Genomic DNA, 20,188 nt, shown 5'->3' with positions numbered 1-20,188 from the left:
TCCTCACAATATATTGGGGCTACAAAAGTAATATGGCTATTCAATGCAATTTTTACATGATTCCTTTAGAGCAGGAGAGAAAGAACTCATGTTTCTTTGGAGTCGAATAAAAGAAAGTTCCTTATCCTATAAAGATTGTTATAACCACTATATATAACCACAAAATACATATTGATTATCCATATAAGCAAATTAAATCTATGTTTACTTTTACCCATCAACCACCACTGGATTTGTGAATATATGATTATGAAAAAGAGCATTCTGATTAGAAAAGAGTAGTATCTCTAAAACAGACATTACAGAGATCTTTCTAATTTTATTCTCTTAATGTTACCCTTCTGAATCCATCACAGAACTTTGATTCCTGAATTAACTTTGGATTATTTAATTTAAGAATTCTTGAATTATTATTACTATTATTATTATTATTTTTTACATGGGCAGGCATTAGGAATTGAAACCGGGTCTCTGGCATGGCAGGCAAGAACTCTGCCTGCTGAGCCACCGTGGCCCACCCTTGTATTCTTCTTTTTTTTGATTTTTTAAATTAATTAAAAATTTTTTTTAAATACCAAAAAACACCAAACAAACGCAAACATTCTCAACATTTGATCATTCTATTCTACATATATAATCAGTAATTCACAACAGCATCACATAGTTTCATATTGGTCATCATGATCATTTCTTGGAATATTTGGATCTATTCAGAAAAAGAAATAAAATGGCAACAGAAAAAAATTCATACACACCATATCCCTTACCCCTCCCTTTCATTGATCACTAGCATTCCTTGAATTATTCTTAATCTATTTATTGACTGCTTAAAAATGTGTCAGGCTAAAATGATTTTACTATCACCTAGGGAACTCTGAGAATACCCTTGTGGGGTAGATATCTTATTCCTGTTTCTCAGGCAATCCTGAGAAATAAAGGGAGTGAAATAAAGAGTTATGTTTGGAATGTAAGTTTGGGTTGCATTACCTAAGTTTACAAAGCTAAGTGACCTGGGATTTAAAATGGCCTAACTCACTTTAAGAACTGTGCTGCATTACTTTACATAGTTAGCTTCTTTCCTGACCCTCCCTAGCAACAGTTATATATAATTTGAGCATTTGAAAGCTTGAGAACCAAGAACAGACAGAAAATCACTTTTCTGTTTTGCACTATAGTTTAAGGAAAATATCAGGCACTTGAAGAATTTAGTTTTACTTGTGTAAGTACATAGTAAAAAGTAAATATGATTTTCCTGGGATACAACCTATATAAAATAGATTATCTTTCTTTCCTAAAAGAGGCATTATACCATTTTAAGAATTGGGGCATGATTTTTTATTTAAAAAATGAAATTTCATCTTTTTTCTTCATAACATCACTCAAGAGGAACCAAAGAATATCTAATAATTACATTTTAACCATTTTAATAAAAATCATCTAGGCAGGGAGAGAGCAGGAAGAAAAACATTGGAGCTAAAACAGAAAATGGCACAGAAACCAGAGAGTTTGATCCTGAAGGAAAAAAACATACTCAGCTCTTGTCAAAAGCCAATAATATGCTTAAAATGATAATATGAGTGAGAAACTTAGGGATAACCCAAAACTACTTTAATAAATGATATCTCCTTCTTTGTCCTAAACCTTTTATTAGATGCCAAAAAGAGAGTCACCAAGCTTCACAAAATCTAGTATCTTGTTTTGTGATATTCAACCCAAACTTACATACAGAAGAAATTCCTTTCTGCAGATCTGAAGAACCAAATTTAAGAGCCTATGGAGTAAAGATTCATTTCTTTATAGCTATTATATCATACAAAAGAGTGAAACAGAAGAAGGATTACCAAAAAAGTAGGAAGAGGATGTTAAAATCCAATCTATTTAACACAATCCTTGTTTTGAAAGATAGCTCCTGGTAAACTGCAGCTATCTCATGATGCAAGTCAAATTTAAAAAATTCATCACTGTCTTAAAAATCTTAGGATGTCAAATAGCTCTTAAAAGGAATATGAAGGCGAAACTGAACAACTTTAAGATGTTATTACTGCTCTTACAGCAATCACATCTATTCTTGAGTTTAACTGTTATTTCTAAATTCTGAGATGTTGAACTTTTTGTGTATTACCCGGTAGTTTCTTGGAATTTTGGGTATCTGTGTGACACGTGAGACTCAGAGTTAGAGTTTTGTAGCTCTGAAAGTCAGCATTTCTCCATATAGCAACTGTTAAATAAGCTGAAAAAGAGATCAGACTTCAATTAGAGATATGAATGGAATGGATTTGGTTAAGACTAAGGTCAATCAGAATACAGGTAATGGATGATACTGACTGTAGTTTAAAACTTCAACTTCTGTGTGTGTGTGTGAGACCAGAGGAAGAGATATTTATTTAGTATAAAATTTATATTTTCTGCAGTATAATATCTAACAAACTGTATGGTCAGTTTATTTAAACAACATAATTACATGGAACCTAGAATAGATTAGTGTAATACCCTCATACATTCCAGAATATTTTGGGCAGAAAACAAAAAAGAATTTGCAAAGATCCCTTGAGGGACTAGGGAAAAAAGTGGAAATATTAAACTTTCCCACCTCGGGAATTCCTGATCTTCTCACAAGCATTAGGGACTCCCATTTTAGTAAGTTAAGCCCTTGATCTTGGGACCTGCCCTTATGAAACATATTCCTGCAAAAGTGAAGCTAAGCCTACTTATAATTATGACTAAGAGTCACCCCAGAGAAACCCTTTTGTTGCTCAGATGTGGCCTTTCTCAAGCCCGACTCTGCAAATAAACTTATTACCTTCCCCCCTACATGGGACATGACTCCCAAGGGCGTAACCCTCCCTGGCAACATGGGACATGATTCCAAGGAATGAGACTGGCCCTTGCATCTTGTGATTGAAAACGACTTCTTGACCAAAAGGGGAAAAGAAATGAAACAAAACAAAGTTTCAGTGGTAAAAGATTTCAAATAGAGTCAAGAGGTCATTTTGGAGGTTATTCTTATGCATTATATAGATATTCCTTTTTAGTTTCTAGTGTATTAGAACAGCTAGAAGGAAATACTTGAAACTGTGGAACTGTAATCCAGTAGATGGAAATATTGATGATGACTGCTTAACCATATAGCTTTTATAGTGGGACCTTAGGATTGTGAAAACCTTGCGACTGACATTCCCTTTATCTAGTGTATGGGCAGATGAGTAATAAAATGAAGACAAAAATAAATAAATAATGGGGGTGGTGGGGATAAGAGGTATAGGATGTTCTGGGGGTTCCTTTTTATTTTTATTTTATTGTTTTCTCTTGGAGTGATGCAAATGTTCTAAAATTGATTTTGGTGAAGAATTCACAACTATGTGATGATACTGTGAGCTACAGATTGTATACTTTGGATGGTTATTTGGCATGCGACTCTATCTCAATAAAAGAGCCCTAGAAAAAGTTACTGTGAACCAGCCTTTAAATCAATAACACTTATAGCATATCATCTTATTTTTTCCCCAACAAAGAGCTTAATGTGAGGTAAATTTAATAAGTTAAGTCCTTGATCTTGGTGCTTGCCTTTATGAAACTTTTTCCTGCAAAGGAGAAGCTAAGCCTACTTATAATTATGCGTAAGAGTCACTCCCAGAAAACCTCTTTTGGAATTGTAAATTAAGCTTAAACATCAAATCTAACTGTAAATGCAAATAAAGATTGGTTCCCTGGGAGCAAGATCTCTAGAGTTGAAGCATAGGGAGAAGTGGTGAAATAAACTTGGATTAGAAGATGGAGATTATTTTTTAAATACTGGAAATTGATAAAATGAAGAAGCTCAAATACTTTTACAAAAGGGAGCCCCTGGAGGCCTTGAAACATGATCATACTTGAAGTTTTAAAAATGTTTAAAAAGAAAATCACTCTAGCTGCTAGGTGGCGAATGAATTATGGAGGGAAGAGAAGTTTGATATCTAGCTGGGAGTCCATTGCAGTGCTCCTGGTTGCTGGAACTGGAGTGGTAAGAGTAGACAGGGTTAGATTTGAATGTACTGAAGAGTCACAGGACTTGCTGATGGATCAAATACGCCAAGAGAAGACAAACCAAGGATATGAGTCAATTACTAGGAAATTGGTGGAGAGAACCCCACCATAAAACAGGCTTACTTGTTAAGGGAAAGTCTTCTAGCCAAGGTTACCTCTAGGTGGAATACTCAAGGAGATGGAATTTGGAAAGTGAAATAAAGAGTTATGTTGGGACATGGCAAGTTTGGGATGTCTTTTAAGTTTCCATGAAGAAATGGTATGTTGGAAATAAATTCTTAGAGTTGGGGAAAGCTCAGAGCTAGAGATAAATATCCAGGAATCATTAATACATCAGTAGCATTTAAATCCATAGTAATAGAGCTCACCTAAAGAGAGTGAATAAAGAAAGGGAAGGGAGCAGGGATCTCTAACAGATGGAGGCTAGTCATGGAGGAGACAGTCAACAAAGGAGACTGAGAAGGAATGGGCAGGGTTGTAGTAGTAAAATCAGAAAAGAATCTCTAATGGGAAGGAGTGGTCAACAGGATGGAATGCTGCTGAGGTCAGGTAAGATAGGAATAGAGACATGATTGCTGGACTTGGCAACAAGGGATTTTATCAGTTGCAATCAAAGAGGTGTGGTGGAGAAAGAAGCCCAACTGGAGTGGAACTGAGCAGAGGATGGGAGGTGAAAAAGCAGAAACCATTTGCACATCTTCAGAAATGCCCCCTTTCTCTTTTAGTGTCCCCCTTAAACACAGACTACATTGCATTTATTTTTTCACATCTCCCTGCTTCTAACCAACTACAAAGACTTTCTTGAGGTCAGGGACCAACGATGACTTATTTAGCTTTATTTCTCCAATACCTACTTGTATGCTTGACATATATCTGAAAACTAGAAAACATTTGCTCAATAAATAAATTAATATTTTTTAGTTTTAATTCTGACTACTTCCTCATTATTACATTAAAGAAAAATATCTTAAGATACTCAACTTTTACTACATGGGCACCTTTTCTAATCAGATACTAATGAAATCTTATAAAATATGCCAACACTTAAGTTTCCAGGTAAACATATTTAGGTCTAAGATGTCTCAGTGAATCTTATAAGTCTAAGTTACTATGTGACTTGTCTTCCTTGGATGTGTGTGTGTGTCTGTCAAACAGTTTTTGACATGCCTGACTCCACCCTTGAATAGGCTAATTTGTTAAATGTCAAAGTCTTCTAGCCAGGATTACCTACATGGACCATGAACCAAAGCACTCATAAGTAGTCTACCACAATGTGTATGTATTCTTTATGTACTCATGACTCATTTTTTGTTTTGTTTTTCACAAACAAAAGAGAAATATGGGAGTCAAAACACCAAAAAAGAAATAGAGGCAATCCGGAAAAAGTGAAAATATTGAACCTTCCAAGGCCCTTTAAGGATTAAGCTATTTCAAAATAGCAAAATATAAATCCAGGCACATTACACACATTATACTTAATTTTTCAATTATCACTAGGGTCAGAAACCACAAAGGTCTGATCTTCATGTTAAAATCTTATTAGATTTCCAAATTATCATCTGTGCTCTATTATGGCCTTAAGGGCAATTTACAGAGTAGGCTATTCAACAAAAGAAGTCTATAAAAATACAAACAAAATTAAAAAGCCCTGCTTAAAACCAAAATTCCTTTTACTTACAAGTACAGTTTCCCCTAAAACATTAACAATCCACCAAATTTCTACCCACATGAGTTTATATAGTTTTGCTAGAGTCTAGCCTCAGTTTCCCAAATATACTTCTCAAATAAAAAACATCGAACCAAACCCATGCCTCTTTATCTCCAAACAAAAAGACAGAGAAAATATTCACCAAAATGGTACCTGTCATTTTTATCTTCCCCACCTCCATCCCACTCTCACAACTGCTTCTGATTTCTTCTTTTCTATCAATAATACTCTTCCTAGTTCCTCTGGCTAAAAAAATCTCAATTCAACCCTTCACTTTTAAAATCTGCTGTTAAATTCTGTAAATTCTATCCATCTCTTATGCCACTTGCCATCATCTTAGACAAACCCCAATCACCTCTGGCTTGGAATACACACTTCTTTCTAATTTTTCTTCCTCCCAGATTCATCTTATATTCATCCTGCACATTAAGGCTAGTATAATCCTAAAGCATGACTCAAATCACCTTAAGTTTCTACTCAGTGTCTCCCCAGTGTTGACAGAATAAGAGCCAAACTTCTTAGTAAGGTAATCAACCTGTTCCAACTTGCCTTTGCTCTCTTAAACCCAGCTATATCCTCCTGCACTCCAGATTAAGCAGAACAAAGCCTTCCTGGTGATTTTAAGAGCCTTCCCTAGCTTTTCTACCATTGCCCTTTCCCTGTTCAGGCCAATCTCTCCAGTGGAGATGTACCCCTTCCAGCAACTTGTGCCTGCTAACATTTTTTAAGATCCAATATAAGGAAAGAAACTCATGCCATTCGTCTAACAATTTAGTTACTGCAAAACTAGTAGCCAACTGCCCTCATGGCAAAGTTCAATTCAAGATGCTTATTTGATTCATGAATCCTTAAGGAGTTTATGGTCTAATTTTTAAGATACTGATGCTCTCTTCTTATAAAACTGCCACAGAAATGCCAGGTTTGGCCTTTCTTGGCAAAGTGTTATTGGATGTTCTCAAACCAGTTCTTCCTGAAGATTTACATGGCTTGCAAGAGACATAATGCCACAACAGAAAATGATAAAGAGAGGGAAAGAGGGGGAGAAAGGGAGAGGGGAAAGAGAAGAGGGAAAGAGAGACAAAGAGGCAGAGGGAGGGAGCGAAGGAGGAAAGAAGAGCAATTCTTTCTGGTGAATCTCACCTTCAATTTGGCTGTGGAGACAGTCATCAATTTATCAGACCTGATTTTCTAGATTTTTGCATAAGTTATGGAAAATGCTTATAGAGCTGTGGTATGCAGGACAGTCAAATGTGGGGTTATATAAGTGCTGTTTTCTGAAAGCCACATGGACAATATTTTTTTACTCTGAAACTTATCTCATCTTAAATGCAGAAATGCTCATAATATCACATTTTAGGGACATCTCAAACAGTCCAGATCGATTTGGCCAATACTGGCAAATAAGTGGGCTGGATTCCAGTGCCAGGTTCCTGAGTCTCTATGTGACAGAGTAAAGGATCACCACAAACTGTTAAAAATGAACTATTTTGGGTTGGCTGAAATTCTTATTTTCCTCCCTCTACAGGCTTTATCACCAATTACCTAATAAATGCTATGAGCACAGCTTCCTTAATTTTTTTACAAGTACAAATGGAGCAATTGGAAATACTGGATCTGGTGATTGTCCTCGGTAAGCTTTCCTGTAAATCATTCCAAGAATTCTACACCCCTTTCCTTTTAAATTCTTTTCTTGAACATGCTCCAATCCTTCACATATGTTCTTTCTCCTTCCAATTCTAGTGCCAACCTTCCCTGTTTATCTTTTTAGGCAATCTGCTACTGCTTTTCACTGGGAGGAGCACCCTTCTTTCTACTGAACACCTGATCATTTGAATAAAGTTTTCAAACACCACTGCAACATGGGCCACTAACTTTACTTGTTAAAAAGCACATTTAAGTTCAGACTGAAAACGGACCTAAGTTAAAAATTAGTAAGATTAATTTACTTAAATTAAGCCTAGCTATATTTTTGAAGTGTAATAAAGTAATCTGCTAAGGCGAACTCATTGTTTTACTTAATAAATATGTCCTGAGTGCCTATTGGACAGTACTGGCAGCTTTGTGCTGGGAGGTTTAGATGCTCAAGTGCTGCCTTAAGTACAAATATAAGGTCTCCAGTAAAGTCAGATTACTGACACACGTCAATAATGACACCCATACGCATATATGCATATGTGTAAAATTGTCTGGGGTGAGGGAGAAAAAGGAAGAGATAAGGAAAAAACAGGATGTGTCTTTTCAGTGCCGCGTAAAACCATAACGAATCAAATGCTGATAAATTCATTTGGCAGGGAGCAAGGTCAAGGGGAGAAAAATCACCAATCACGGCACCAGTGGGCTCAGTGAGAAAAAGACCAGGTAACAAATTAGATGGAGCTTCTATATGGACAGTAACTTCAGAGGCTCAAATAAAATTTTATGCTTTGATTGAAAGTAACAGTATCTGGTAATACAGAAAGAGACTGAGTTCCTCATATAAAATTAAATATAAGTAAATTCACACATCCCCAAAACAACTATCATTTTCCTAAAAGACACAAATCAAGTCAGAAAAATTTATTTCAAGTCAATAGTTGGAGTTGACAAGAGAATGTGTTAACAGAATCCTATTTAAAGGTATCTGCTTTCTGATCTTCAGGGATAGATAATGAGAAGCTCCTGCTTCTGCATACATAAGCCTTTTATGCAAAAGTTGGGTAAACATGATAATATTACTTGATCCATCACCTTTGAAACTTTGAGTAAACATTTTTAAAAACTAAATTGACAGGTTCAGTAATGATAGAATGTGAAAACAATATTTCAATAAGATTTATTACTACGGATGAATTACCCAAATGAAGCCAGCAATATTATGAGGAAATTAGCTAAAATGTGATATTTTTGATTTTTGGGTTTTAATTTAAAATATAATTTTTGGATACATTTGGGAGAAATATGTAATTACAGTAACAAATACTCATTTAAAATATGTAGCGCTTATGTAAACCACATAATCACAGATACTAATTTACCATTATAAAGTTGCAATTTGCGATTTTATTTCTTTATTTAGCAACCTGTCCTCTCATTCAAAATTATCTACAGTTAAAAAACCAAAAAAGCAGCTTGGCAATATATTCTAGACATCTGTATTAGATATCTGAATCTAGTCTGCAAATCATGGAAATAATTTTCCAGTTAACATTTTTTATATGTATCAATTTGAAACTGTTTTCATATTCAAACGGTGGAAACAATTTTCAGGAGCTATTTAGTACAACTGTAACTTGAACTCTGGGACTCCCAATGATACTGCTACCCCCAAACTCCCATGTTTAGGAAGATTCTTCATCCCTTCTCTAAAAACAGAAAACCTGAATAATGAAGGTCGATTAGGTTTGTTTTCTTTTGAAACAGTGAGGAATTGTGATTTAAGAAACCAAGATCTCAGAATTTTCAAATTTCCAATGAATGTTTTCATGAGCTCTAATAATTTAGTTTATTTACTCAATTATATCTATAAAAACATCTCTATTCTGCCTAAATCATATCTTCCTAAATTTTCTAAATTCACCTCCCAGAAGCCTCAGGCCAAGTGGATTAATTTAGAATAGTAATTCCAATGGATAAAATAATCTGGATGAAAAAGAACGTTCTGATACTTAATTTAGGAAATTAACCTGTGGAAATTTCTGGCTCTTAGAAAGTCATTAGAAGAGGAGAAATAAAAGTCATCACCTTAGCAGGACAAAGAAACTTGGAGACTGCTTGTCATCAAGCATCAAAATCCTCTTTGAGCACAGGAATGGCAGAGGCAGTTTTATATGAGAAATTGAAACCAATTTTTGTTCCCTAGAAAGAACAGACTTGACGACCAGAACCTTCTTCCCAATTAGACAACACATTTCAAAATAACCAGCTACGATTTAAAGTCATCAGCCCTAATTCTGATAAAGGTGGATTATGAAAAAGACCAAATAAACATTATTGTACTAGAGGATAACAGCTCAGTCAGATGCCTATCACTGTGCCCACGGGGGAGTCCTGTCTGGCCTGAGCTGGGAGGAGGGAAACTGAGGACGCATTTGTGAGAGACTTAGTTGAACACTGTGGAGGATCCTGCAATACCAGCAGAACATAGTTGCCTAAAAGGTCTCTCATTTCTATTGCTTCAGTGCCTACCCACTTTTCAACCCACTGGGGGTGACAGTCGCACCTCAATCCCTGTTTTTCAAAGGCCCTAAAAAAATGATTCTGTGGCTGAGGTGACAAGGAAGCCTCAGGACAGGAACTGGTTAAGTCAGGAACAAGGCAGTGTCCAGCTGCAAAGGCCAAGTCAGCATATTTTCTCCCTCTCCTTCTGCACACCACCACTTCTACCACCAGGTTTACTGGAGAAAAGGAATCTTATGACTCACTCAGTCTACCTGGCCCCACACTCACAAAGGTGGAGGAACTTGGAAAAAATTTCCTCCCTTTCCTTCTGTGCCTGGGTAGAGGCCCATTAATTTGCTTCCACAGAGATGGAAAAAGTCAGTAATGTTATTAATAGGCAATAGAAGCAGACAGGAGCAAACAAAGCCGCTGACTTCCATAGCTTTGACTTCAAAAAATAAAAATAAAATAAAAAAAATCAGGAACTAAGCAGAAAGTTGGGAGAGAATGTGGAGAATAGTCTCTTTTATCCTGGAAGACACTGAAACATAATTGTAGGAGCTTTTGGAATAAAAACAATCCAACCTTAATCCCAAACTTGCAAACACTAGGGTGTAGGAGGCAGAAATGAAGCCCACACAAACAGCACTCACTTCCTGGGCTCCCAGCAATCATGCAGGTCAGGAGGCACTGGGGACCTGCCATTTTACTGCTTCCTGGGCACCACCATCCCTGGGTGGTTCTCTTTCTTCCACTCCTTCCTTGCCAGCTGTACAGTGTCTGTCAATCTTGCTGTAATCAACTGTCCAGTTTGCCTGTTGCTCCCCCAAGGTGGCTGACTGACCTATCATTCCCAGAGTTGTCTCTCCCCACTTTCTGTGTCAGTCTTTCTGCACTCCCTGGGTGTTTTTGACTGTGGGTTGACCTCTTCTGGCTTCTTCCTCTTCAGGCCTCTTTGTGTTTTTCTTTCCCTGACCTACCTTCTTCCGACTGTGATTCCTTCCTACACCATCCTTTTGGAACAGGCAAGCTTATCTCTCCATCTTGCAGGGCTGAGTTTCTCTCCAGTGTCTGCCTCTGTCCCTCTGCCTGCCTATCTGGCTTTCCCCATATGGGCCTCCCACTCAATGCTGTCGCTAGTCTCCTTTGCCAGTGCACCTGACTAGTAGCTACTGACAGGCAGTTTTTTATTTATGTGCCCTTGCACCCCTATTGCTAGGTGTACACCAACCTCCTGGCAATATATGAATCTCTCTCTCCCTGGGATTTTGTGTGAGAAGGTATCTTTCTCACTGTGCAAGGATTCCCTCCTTTCTCCCTCATGCAAAAGTCTGTGTTTCTCACCATATGTTTCTCTTGTGGGTATACATATGCACTCTGGCATGTACATACATGTGTTCAGTCAACTCTGTGAATGTTCTTCTGAGAGCATGCTCACATCTATGAGTGTCTCCTTTTCTATTTACACAAACTGTATAATGTGGGTTCATGCACTTCCCAAAGTGTGCACAACTGTGTCTCCTGCTGCCTGTACACTTGAGAGTGGGAGATGCTCTCTGAACAGTCTAGTTTTGCCCCAATTCAAATGCTCCCAGTGAACTAGGGTTCACACCTCTTCTGTGGCTCTGCTTTGGACTCTGTCTCTTCTCTCTAAGCACTTAAAGTGTCTGGCACTAGTGGGAGCTCAACAGATGTTAATTCTTTTCTCCACTTTTATCTGGATAACCATGTGAGTCTGTGTTTGGGTGACCCTCTGCTCCTCTTTCCTGCCCTATGAGACCAGTTGGAACATGCTTCCTTGGTACTGACTAGGCTATTTGTCAGGATGCCCTGTGGGTTCTATCTTCCTCTCACCGTTTCTCTCCTCTAGGAGTAAAATGTTACCCGTCCGCCATATGGTAAGTCCCTTCCCTCATGCAATGTGTCCACTCTCATCTTCCATTTCCACACAGTAATGCCGCCTGTCCATAAATGGCCTCTAGAACACCTCCTCTCTGTCTTCCTCTCCCATTTATTATTATTTTTTCAAAGTGAAAATGCATTCCTGGGTCTCCCCTCCAACTGGGGCATACTCTCCCAGTACTCGAGGTGTGTGTGTGTGTGTGTGTGTGTGTCTGGAACACGGAGAGTCAGCGAGTTTCTGCCTGGATGCGGTGTACCCTCCCCCGCTCGCTGTCGATGTGTCCGTGAGTCCGCCCGACACGCAGCGCGTCCTTAAAGTGTGCGAAGCACCAGTCCATTTCCTCCTCGGGAACCGAGGTCTTCCTCTCGGGTGACCGCTGGGTGTGTGCTAGTCCTCGGATCTCTCCCGAGTACGCGGTGTTGGTGCTGGTGTGTGTCCGCCCCGGACGCCGTGAGTCTCCGGGAACGCAAAGCGCCTATGTTCCCTAATCCCTGTGAGTACACGGCGTGCCCCTTCCCGTATGTGGAGCGCTCCTGTATCCCCAGGTCCCTGCGAATACAAGGTGACTCCCCCTCCCCCACCCCGCGCCTGTGTTCTCCTCTCGGCGAGTACCTAGTACGTACCCCATACACCGAACGTGGGGGTCACCCTCTCTGCGACTCCATGGTGCCTATGTGTTACCCCCAAACGCGGTCGGTCTGTGCCCGCGGGTCCTCCTCGGCTCGTTAATGGTAAACTGCACGCGCCCCCCTCCCCGCCGTGGGCACTGTGATCATCGAACTTATCTCTGAGTCTCTCCCTTCTTGGGGCAGAAGAGCCAGGAAACCGGGGGCGCCGTCGGAAAGTCCCGCAGCGGGGGTGCAGCCGATCTACGGCTGAGGGAGTCTCGGCCCCACCGCCAGGGGCCGCCCGCCCGCCAGCCTCCCAATGCCTCGGCACCCGGGCGGCCCGGGCCAGCCGCGTCAGCGACCCTGCCGGGCCCTGCCCAGCCCCGCCGCCGCGGGCACTGACGGCCGCGAGAGACGACTCCGCCAGTCCCACGCCAGTGCCCAGGGCAGGGGGAGGCGCGGTCCAGCGGCGAGGGGCGCGCTTCCATCCCGGAGCCCGGCCGGTCGGTCGGTCCCGCTCACCTTGTGGCTCTGGTAGGTCTCGAGCGCCCGGATCGCCGTCTCGGTGAGCTTCACATGCAATACGGTGATGTTGTCCTGCCCCAGCCGTCCACAAGACAGTCCGTAGCGCTGCTCTTCCCGCAGGCCCGCCGCCCCCCCCGCCGCCATCTTAGACTCCCCCGGGTGCCGCCACCGACGCCGCTCGGGCGCTAGCCTCCACTGCGGCCGCGGCTGCTCGGGCTTCTGCAGCCGCCGCCACAGATACGGCCATCCCGCTGCTGACGTACTGTCATATACTGCGCGCAGCCGGACCTGGAGCTGCCACCGCCGCCACCCGCCCCACCCTCCGGCCCCGCGCCCCGCCCCAGGTTCGCCTCATTGGCCCCGTTGCCCTCAGGGCCGCCCTCATTGGCCACCCTCCACTCTCACGGGGGCGGGGCCCAAAGTCGCTGGAGTTTTGCTCCCGGGACGGGACGTCCGAGAGGTGAGAGGCTGACGTTGAGGTGACGCGCCAACTTAATCACAATTGACGTCACGCCTAGTCATCTTGGCTCGCTGGCCGCGATTGGCCAGGCTAGCTTGGGGTATCCCAGGCTATTTGGGTGTCCAGGTGGCCTAGTCCGGTTACCTGGTTGGAGCCCCGCCCCTTGAGGGATGGTAAGGAAGAGTCGGGTGAAGAGTGGAGAGTCCTCTGGGTTGCTGGTAGCCGGTGAAGAGGTACACTACCTACCCCAAATGTGTGAAGAGTTGACAGTGACAAAATAAGGGCTTTGTGCCTCGACGGCTACGGATAAGACGGTGGAGTTTGGTGTGTGCGTATGAGAGGACGCAGTAGGAGGAATCACTGGCGTTCTCGCCTCAAAGCTGGGTTTAATACTGTCTGTAGTTGAGCAGATGGGATTGGAGGGACGCCTTCCTTCATCATTTAACTCTAAACTTGAAATTAGTGGGTCGACTTTAAAGTTTGGGGGTTGTATTAGATTTGGTGTAGTGTCTGAAGTACAAAACGGTCCCTGTGGTTTCAGAGCCTTTGGTTATAGAGAATTGAACTTGAGGTTCTTATCCACGCCATTCCCTGTTGTAATCCCGGAGGAACACATTCCGCTCCTCTGGAGCTCACCGTAGTAGCAGAGTTGGCCCTTTTGTGGGGGGCATGGAGAGGCACCCTTGGTTGGATGGTATCTCCTTTCAAAGGGCTGTAGAGGAAGAGTAGAACTGGCCTTGACCTAAATTAGAAGAAATAACGGACATCTCTCATTCGCGGTTCTGTTTGAATTCCGTAAGATTTGATGGGGATGTGGGAAAATCTAGCTAGTGTTTAAGGCTAGGAGGTGGGCTATTGAGACTAAATGGAAAAGTTATGTCATACTTTCCCATGGTGCTTCCTGTGTGTAGCCAAGGAAGTAGCGTAATCAAGAGCCCTCTTCATGCTGTTTATCGATAGACAAAAAGATGGGCTTTGGGTTACAGAAGATGAAATCATTGGGTGATCAAAAACACCGGATAATAACAAACCACTGAAAGGGTTGAAACCGTTGAAAAACAGTTCACAAACTTTCTTTTCTTTTCTTTTTTTTTTGAGATGTGAGATGCTTGTTTGCCTCAGATTATAAAGCCGCGTTGCTTTCAGGGATTTCCCAGAAAAAATTATAGGCATTTAATCAGTATTTCCTACTCTTTCGAAAAGGATACATTGTGATTTTCCAGGAAGGCCTAACTGGGCATTTCCCAGGGTTGCACTACCACTTGAATAAATCCCTACTCCAGGCTTCAGGTATGCTACTTCTTGATACAGTCTTTAAGCATTGTTACTTGTATAATGTGAATTACAGAATTAATTCTCCTTCCATTGAGTATCGGTTAAGTGGAAACTCTGTATTTAGTGTTGGTTACCTCACTGGAGAGCAGTTTTTAAACTGACATAATCTCAATTCACTAGAATGGGGTAGTTAAGATATGATTAGCACTTGTTAATTTAGTTTACTGTAGTGTTACCACAGTGTTAATTATCTTAAATTCACTGAATATGGAAATTAAAGCAATCAGAAAAAGTTGGATTAAGAATTTTGGTTTTAGAAAGAAAATAGATTTTATTACTTTATTTATCAGCCTTCCGAAAGTAAAGATCTTACTCAAATAGTTTATATCTAAGTTAATTGTAGTCTAAAAATATCATCCCTTATTTGAATTATTCTTTTTTGTGTTTGACAAGAAAGGATGACCACATATCTAGTGCCTCATTTATTTGGGGGTTAGATATGACCAGAACAAGTAAAACCTGGATTCCACAGCTTTTCTCCTGAAGGTGGGTAAATCCCCCGCCTACATGCCATGGTAACTTGATCTCCTTATACTCGGAACTTCTGATGACATCGAACCAAGAGGGGAGGACAAGAGGATAGGGGGAAGAAAAGGAGGGTGGTTTTCAAATGTCTAATCTGTAGCCCTTTACTAGTAAATGATATTTTTTCTTAATTGTAATAGGGAAATTTCTCTCATACTCTCATTTAGTGTGTAGCATAGTTTTTTAGTGGGTAATGTGTTACTGTCATGAGTTAATATTTGTTTATATTTTCCCCTTATGAACTTTCAGACTATGGAAGGAGAAAATGACCAGGTACAAAGTAACATGGTAATTTAGTAGTGTGTCTCATCATTGATGGCTCACAGACATAGTATACATTGTGCCTGCTTGAATCAGATAGTTGTGATGCTGATGTGGGTAATTAACTTTGAGGGGGTCAATGAAAGTTGTTCTTTAAGAAAGCCACCATTTTATGGATATTTTCTCCATCTCAGTTCTCTTTAAATAATTAACATAATTATTGAATGCCCACAAAGTGTAAGATGCTGTGAGATATTTAAAGAATAAACTGTAAAGGAATTTTCTGTTTAAATGGGGTGGATGAACCAAAACACTCAAAGCAAAGAGTTAGAGAATTGGTAAATTTGAACTTGGGTGATAAGCTCAGAAGTTCAAAGAAGTCAAGGGGTTTTGTGGAGGTAGCAGAAATTGACATCCTTTGAGAGAAGAGTAGAGTCTAAATAAATGGGGGTGGTATAGATTGAAAGAGGCCAACTGAAAAATTATCTTAATGATCATTCTAGCTGAACCCATTCATAAATGAGGAAACGAGACAATTAATTTAAAAGCAACTTGCCTAGCCTATTACAACTAGGGGAAGAAGGGTCTGAGTCAGGTCTTTTAATGTCCTTCAAGTCACTATATACACTGAGTGGCTATTTGGATTTAATAACTGAGAAGAAATGTACTGGTCTATAATAGCCCAATGCAGGAAAAAGGCAGTAATCTGACCCAGGACCTGCTTCTTCTCTAATGCCCACTGGATGATATGGACAGTATTGTGAACGTTAAGCTCTTCACTTGCTTTCTGATACCCAACCAACCCTTATTTCTGGTTGCTGCATATTTAATGGCCGTTTCTTCCCTTTGATGCTGAGGTCATGAATTCATATGCTTTCAGGAACCATTGGTACCCAAAATGAGTAAAGCAGCCAGACACAATGCATTAGCGAGGGAAAGTGCTAGATTATTGCAAACTGGGGATGGGTGTTTATTTAAAGGGGCTAGTGGGTTTTTGTTTTGTTTTGTTTTGTCCAACTGATGGTTGTCAGGGGAACATATAGGGGACCAGCACTGCCAGATTTTTAGAATTTTCAGGAAAGTTAACAAACCCAGATTTTTGTGTAAACTTCTTGTTACCTAATTCAATTTTTAAAATATTTTGTGGACATTAAAAAGTCTTTAGGCCAGAGTTAGCCCACAGATTTCTAGTTTTCAACCTTTTCTTTAGTGGTTGCCAGTGTAGAGGAAGGTCATTCTATCTTGGCCCTGTCTTGGCAGTTTTGTGAATTATTTCTTGAAGCCACCTTTACAAAAAGTTCCACTAATGTCTTAGTACAAGGAGATGGCTTCTGTTATAAAAACAGGACACAGAACCTTTGGAGGTGTAGCAGAGAAGCTCTCTAGATGGAGAATTTCCAGGTGGAGAGGGAAATAATTTTTCTCCTTGATTCTTTTTTTTCCCCACCTGTTATCATTATTTATTTAATTATTTATTAACTTTTTAAATTGTGAAATATGATACATATAAAAAAGGCAAAAATTTACAAGTACATTTTAAAAATTAGTCATAGAATAGATTTTAAAGTTTGTTATGGGCTACAGTCCCACGATTTTTTGTTTTTCTTCTAGCAGCTCCAAGACACTGGAGACCAACAGAAATATCAATATAATAATTCAGCAGTCATACTCATTTGTTAAATCCTGTCTTCTCTGTTGTACTCCTCCTTCTGTTTAAATAACACAAATACAATCACTTTCAGAGTGCGTTGTAACAATTAGTTGTAGAACAGATTCAGACTTTGGTATGGGTTACAATTCCAAAATTTTAGGTTTTTATGTCTAGCTGCTCTGAAGTACTGGAGGCTAAAAGAAATATCAGTATAATGATTCCGTACTTATACTCATTTGTTAAACACGACCTTCTCGATATAACTCTACCATCACCTTTGATCTTTCTCTCACTCCTTAAGGGTATTTGGGCTATGTCCATTCTAACTTTTTCATGTTGAAAGGGGTTGTCGATAATATAAGATAGGGGGATGGAACTAATTGATGTTCTGGAAGGGCTGGCCCTTCTGCATTTCAGGGCTTATCTGGTCCAGGGGACTATTTGGATATTGTAGGTTTTGGAAAGTTACCCTAGTGCATGGAAACTTTGTAGAATCGTATTAATGCTCTAGGTGTTCTTTAGGATTGTCAGGAATGGTTTTGACTGGGATTTGGCAAGTTGGGATAGGTAGCAGTGTCTAACTGAATCATGCAAAGAGTGATTTCCGTGTAGCCTCCTGACTCTATTTAAACTCTCTTAGCCACTGATACCTTATTTGTTACACTTCTTTTCCCCCTTTTTGTCAGGATGGCATTGTTGATCCCACAGTACCAGAGTCAGGCTCATCCCTGGGGGTCATCTCCCATGCCGCAAGGAAGACTTTCATCCTTGGATATCATGTCCCATGTAGTGGGGAGGGCAATGGTTTCACTTGCAGAGTTTGACTTAGAGAGAGAAAGGCCACATATGGGCATAAAGGAGGTCCTCTGAGGTGACTCTTAGGCATATCTATAGGTAGGCTAAGCTTCTCTGCCACATACATAAACTTCATAAGAGCCAGCCTCAAGATCAAGGGGTTAGACTATTGATTTGGGTGTCCCTAATGTTTGGCACAGTATCTGGGGTTTCTTCAGTGGTAAAGTTTAATAGTTCCATATTTTTTCTCCCATCCCTCAAGGGACTTTGCCAATACTTGTTTGATTATCTGCTTAATATACTCTGGGATATTCTCCTTAGTACTTGATGCCTCCTGTCTTCTTATTGAGTTAGAACCTCAGCATTAATATGCTCTCCTTTTGAGACTTTGGCCCAGCCTTATATGAAAATCTCCTTTCCTTGGACATATCTGAAGTAGTAGCTTGATGTTTTGAAAATAATTTTACTAAATGTTCATAGAGAATAATGGAATGCCTATAAGAAGGGTATAAATATTTGTTTCCTAAACACAGGTTTAAATAAACAATTATTATTGGAGCATATGTGATTAATTTTTACTTCACTTGAGTGTAAGAAATGCCACACTTCATTGTTGTTGTCATTGTTAAATCAGGTTCTGAGCTCCCAATCCATTATTTGGTAAAACATTAAATCCACATGTCACACGAAAGTCCTAGAAATACGAGGAAGGCTTTCTTGTCTATATCAATCAGAAACTCAAGAATTTATTGGAGTAGGGTGCAATCTAGATGGAATAAAATTGGGGACCTGAATTGAAGTTGAGTTTACTTAGCAAGCATACTGTTTTATTTACATTGTTTATTTATGTGAAATTAAAGGTGGCAATGATGGAGATTATGGGAAGGGAGGCTGAAGCCTTCCCTAATCACAACTTGATACCAAAATTTACATGATGATGGTCCAAGTCTAAATGATTTCCTGAAGAGTATAGCTCATCTGGGGGGTTTGCTGGACGGGAAACCTTGGAGCACATGGTCCAACCTCTCTAGGGGGCCTTTTCCCAGTCCTAATACTGTAGAGCTGAAGACTTGGGATTTGGACAGTATCCTTCATGGAACTGGCAGTCTTTGTCCCTTCCCAGTCTTGGGAGAAGCTATCTCAGCTCTGGATTTCTTCTTCTAAACTCTCTTAGTCTCTAGAGTTCCTTCCTTCTTCTACTACAGTCGTTCTTTTCTAAATCTGTGATCTGGGAGTAAGGAAAACAGCCTCCTTCCTCTCCAATTCCAGTTCACATCCCTTCTTGACTCTTGGTGGGGCTGAGTAGAAGCTAGCTGGCTAGAGCTATTTCTCTGTCTTGTAGATATATCAAAACAAAAGAAAAATCTGTACTCTAGCCTCCTAAAATGGAAATATGTAATCTTCACTAACACCTTTCTAAAGAACTTCCTTCCCTCTCTGTTCCTTGCCTTTCCCCACTTGAAGAGCAGTCTCTAAGAAGTGGTATGCCTTTTGAAACCCAGAAAGACTCGTATTCAATTCTCTAACACACCAAGAAAATCCTTCCCTCCTTTCGTGATGGAGGAAAATGTCTTGTGCTCAGCTGATTGACTGAACTATGATGACTGAACCCCATGTTCTTGTAGAGAGAATTTTATATCTTATATTTGGGATCCTTTCTCCTAACAGCCCTTTTTCTCCTCTCAGTATCAGGAATGGCCTTGTAGAAATCTACCCACTACTAGTGCACAATGTAATAATACTTAATGGCCACAGCAACCACACATAAGAATTGCACAAAATAGTGACCCTTACCCTATAATGTCCCTTTCTCCCACATGATAATTGTTTTAATGACTTTTCAACATAGTGCAAAGTGCCCTGAAAGGAGTTAAATAAGCTCTGAGAAGGAGAAGGGGGGTAAAGAGTGGTTCACAACTCTTACTGTTTCCATGCTATTTTCTACTGAAAGCTATTTCAGAATAAATTGAGAATTTTTGAAGAATAGAGGGGAAAAATGTCTGATCAGCTTTTTACTTGTAAACATGCTAATATTGGGCCAAATGCCATTAGCATCAAGAATGCTATTGATAATTAATAGTAGTTTTCTCCTGGTGGGCTTTTGCATTTTAAAAGCATTTGAGTTACATTATTTGAATCTTCTCAGTGACTCTGTGAGGTAGCCCAACTTTTGAGGGAACTGAGACCCAAAGAAGCTATATGTCACCAAACTGTAAGTGACAAAGCCTGACCACAATCTGAGATTTCCTTTCCCAAA

At 40.2% G+C, this 20,188-nt stretch overlaps 2 protein-coding genes and 1 long non-coding RNA gene across 10 annotated transcripts in view; 2 read left to right on the top strand and 1 right to left on the bottom strand.

Annotated features, from left to right (window-relative positions):
- ELL2 (elongation factor for RNA polymerase II 2) overlaps positions 1-13,219 on the bottom strand; it is a 77,904-nt gene extending 64,685 nt beyond the window's left edge. Inside the window, exon 1 of one of the 2 annotated variants that reach the window (XM_077139108.1) lies at positions 12,902-13,219. In XM_077139108.1, the coding sequence (XP_076995223.1) occupies positions 12,902-13,048 (147 nt within the window). In that variant the 5' untranslated portion in view covers positions 13,049-13,219. Of the gene's footprint in view, positions 1-12,394; positions 12,438-12,901 lie in introns of those variants that run through there. The other variant, XM_077139109.1, reaches the window with a different exon arrangement.
- The window catches only part of LOC143665564 (uncharacterized), a 398,448-nt gene continuing 390,269 nt past the window's right edge, over positions 12,010-20,188 (top strand). Inside the window, exon 1 of one of the 3 annotated variants that reach the window (XR_013167060.1) lies at positions 12,010-12,264. The gene's annotated coding sequence lies outside the window, so the exon portion shown is untranslated. Of the gene's footprint in view, positions 12,265-12,774; positions 12,914-20,188 lie in introns of those variants that run through there. The other 2 variants (XR_013167061.1, XR_013167058.1) reach the window with 2 other exon arrangements.
- Positions 13,330-20,188, top strand: part of LOC143665565 (uncharacterized) — a 302,502-nt gene continuing 295,643 nt past the window's right edge. For 2 of the 5 annotated variants that reach the window (XR_013167064.1, XR_013167063.1), the window contains exon 1: positions 13,355-13,597. This is a non-coding gene — a long non-coding RNA (uncharacterized LOC143665565). Of the gene's footprint in view, positions 13,598-20,188 lie in introns of all 5 variants that reach the window. The other 3 variants (XR_013167065.1, XR_013167066.1, XR_013167062.1) reach the window with 3 other exon arrangements.

Source organism: Tamandua tetradactyla, chromosome 21 (genome assembly GCF_023851605.1).
Source record: "Tamandua tetradactyla isolate mTamTet1 chromosome 21, mTamTet1.pri, whole genome shotgun sequence".
Classification (NCBI taxonomy): Eukaryota; Metazoa; Chordata; class Mammalia; order Pilosa; family Myrmecophagidae; genus Tamandua; species Tamandua tetradactyla.
This window is presented reverse-complemented; position numbering and strand designations above follow the sequence as displayed.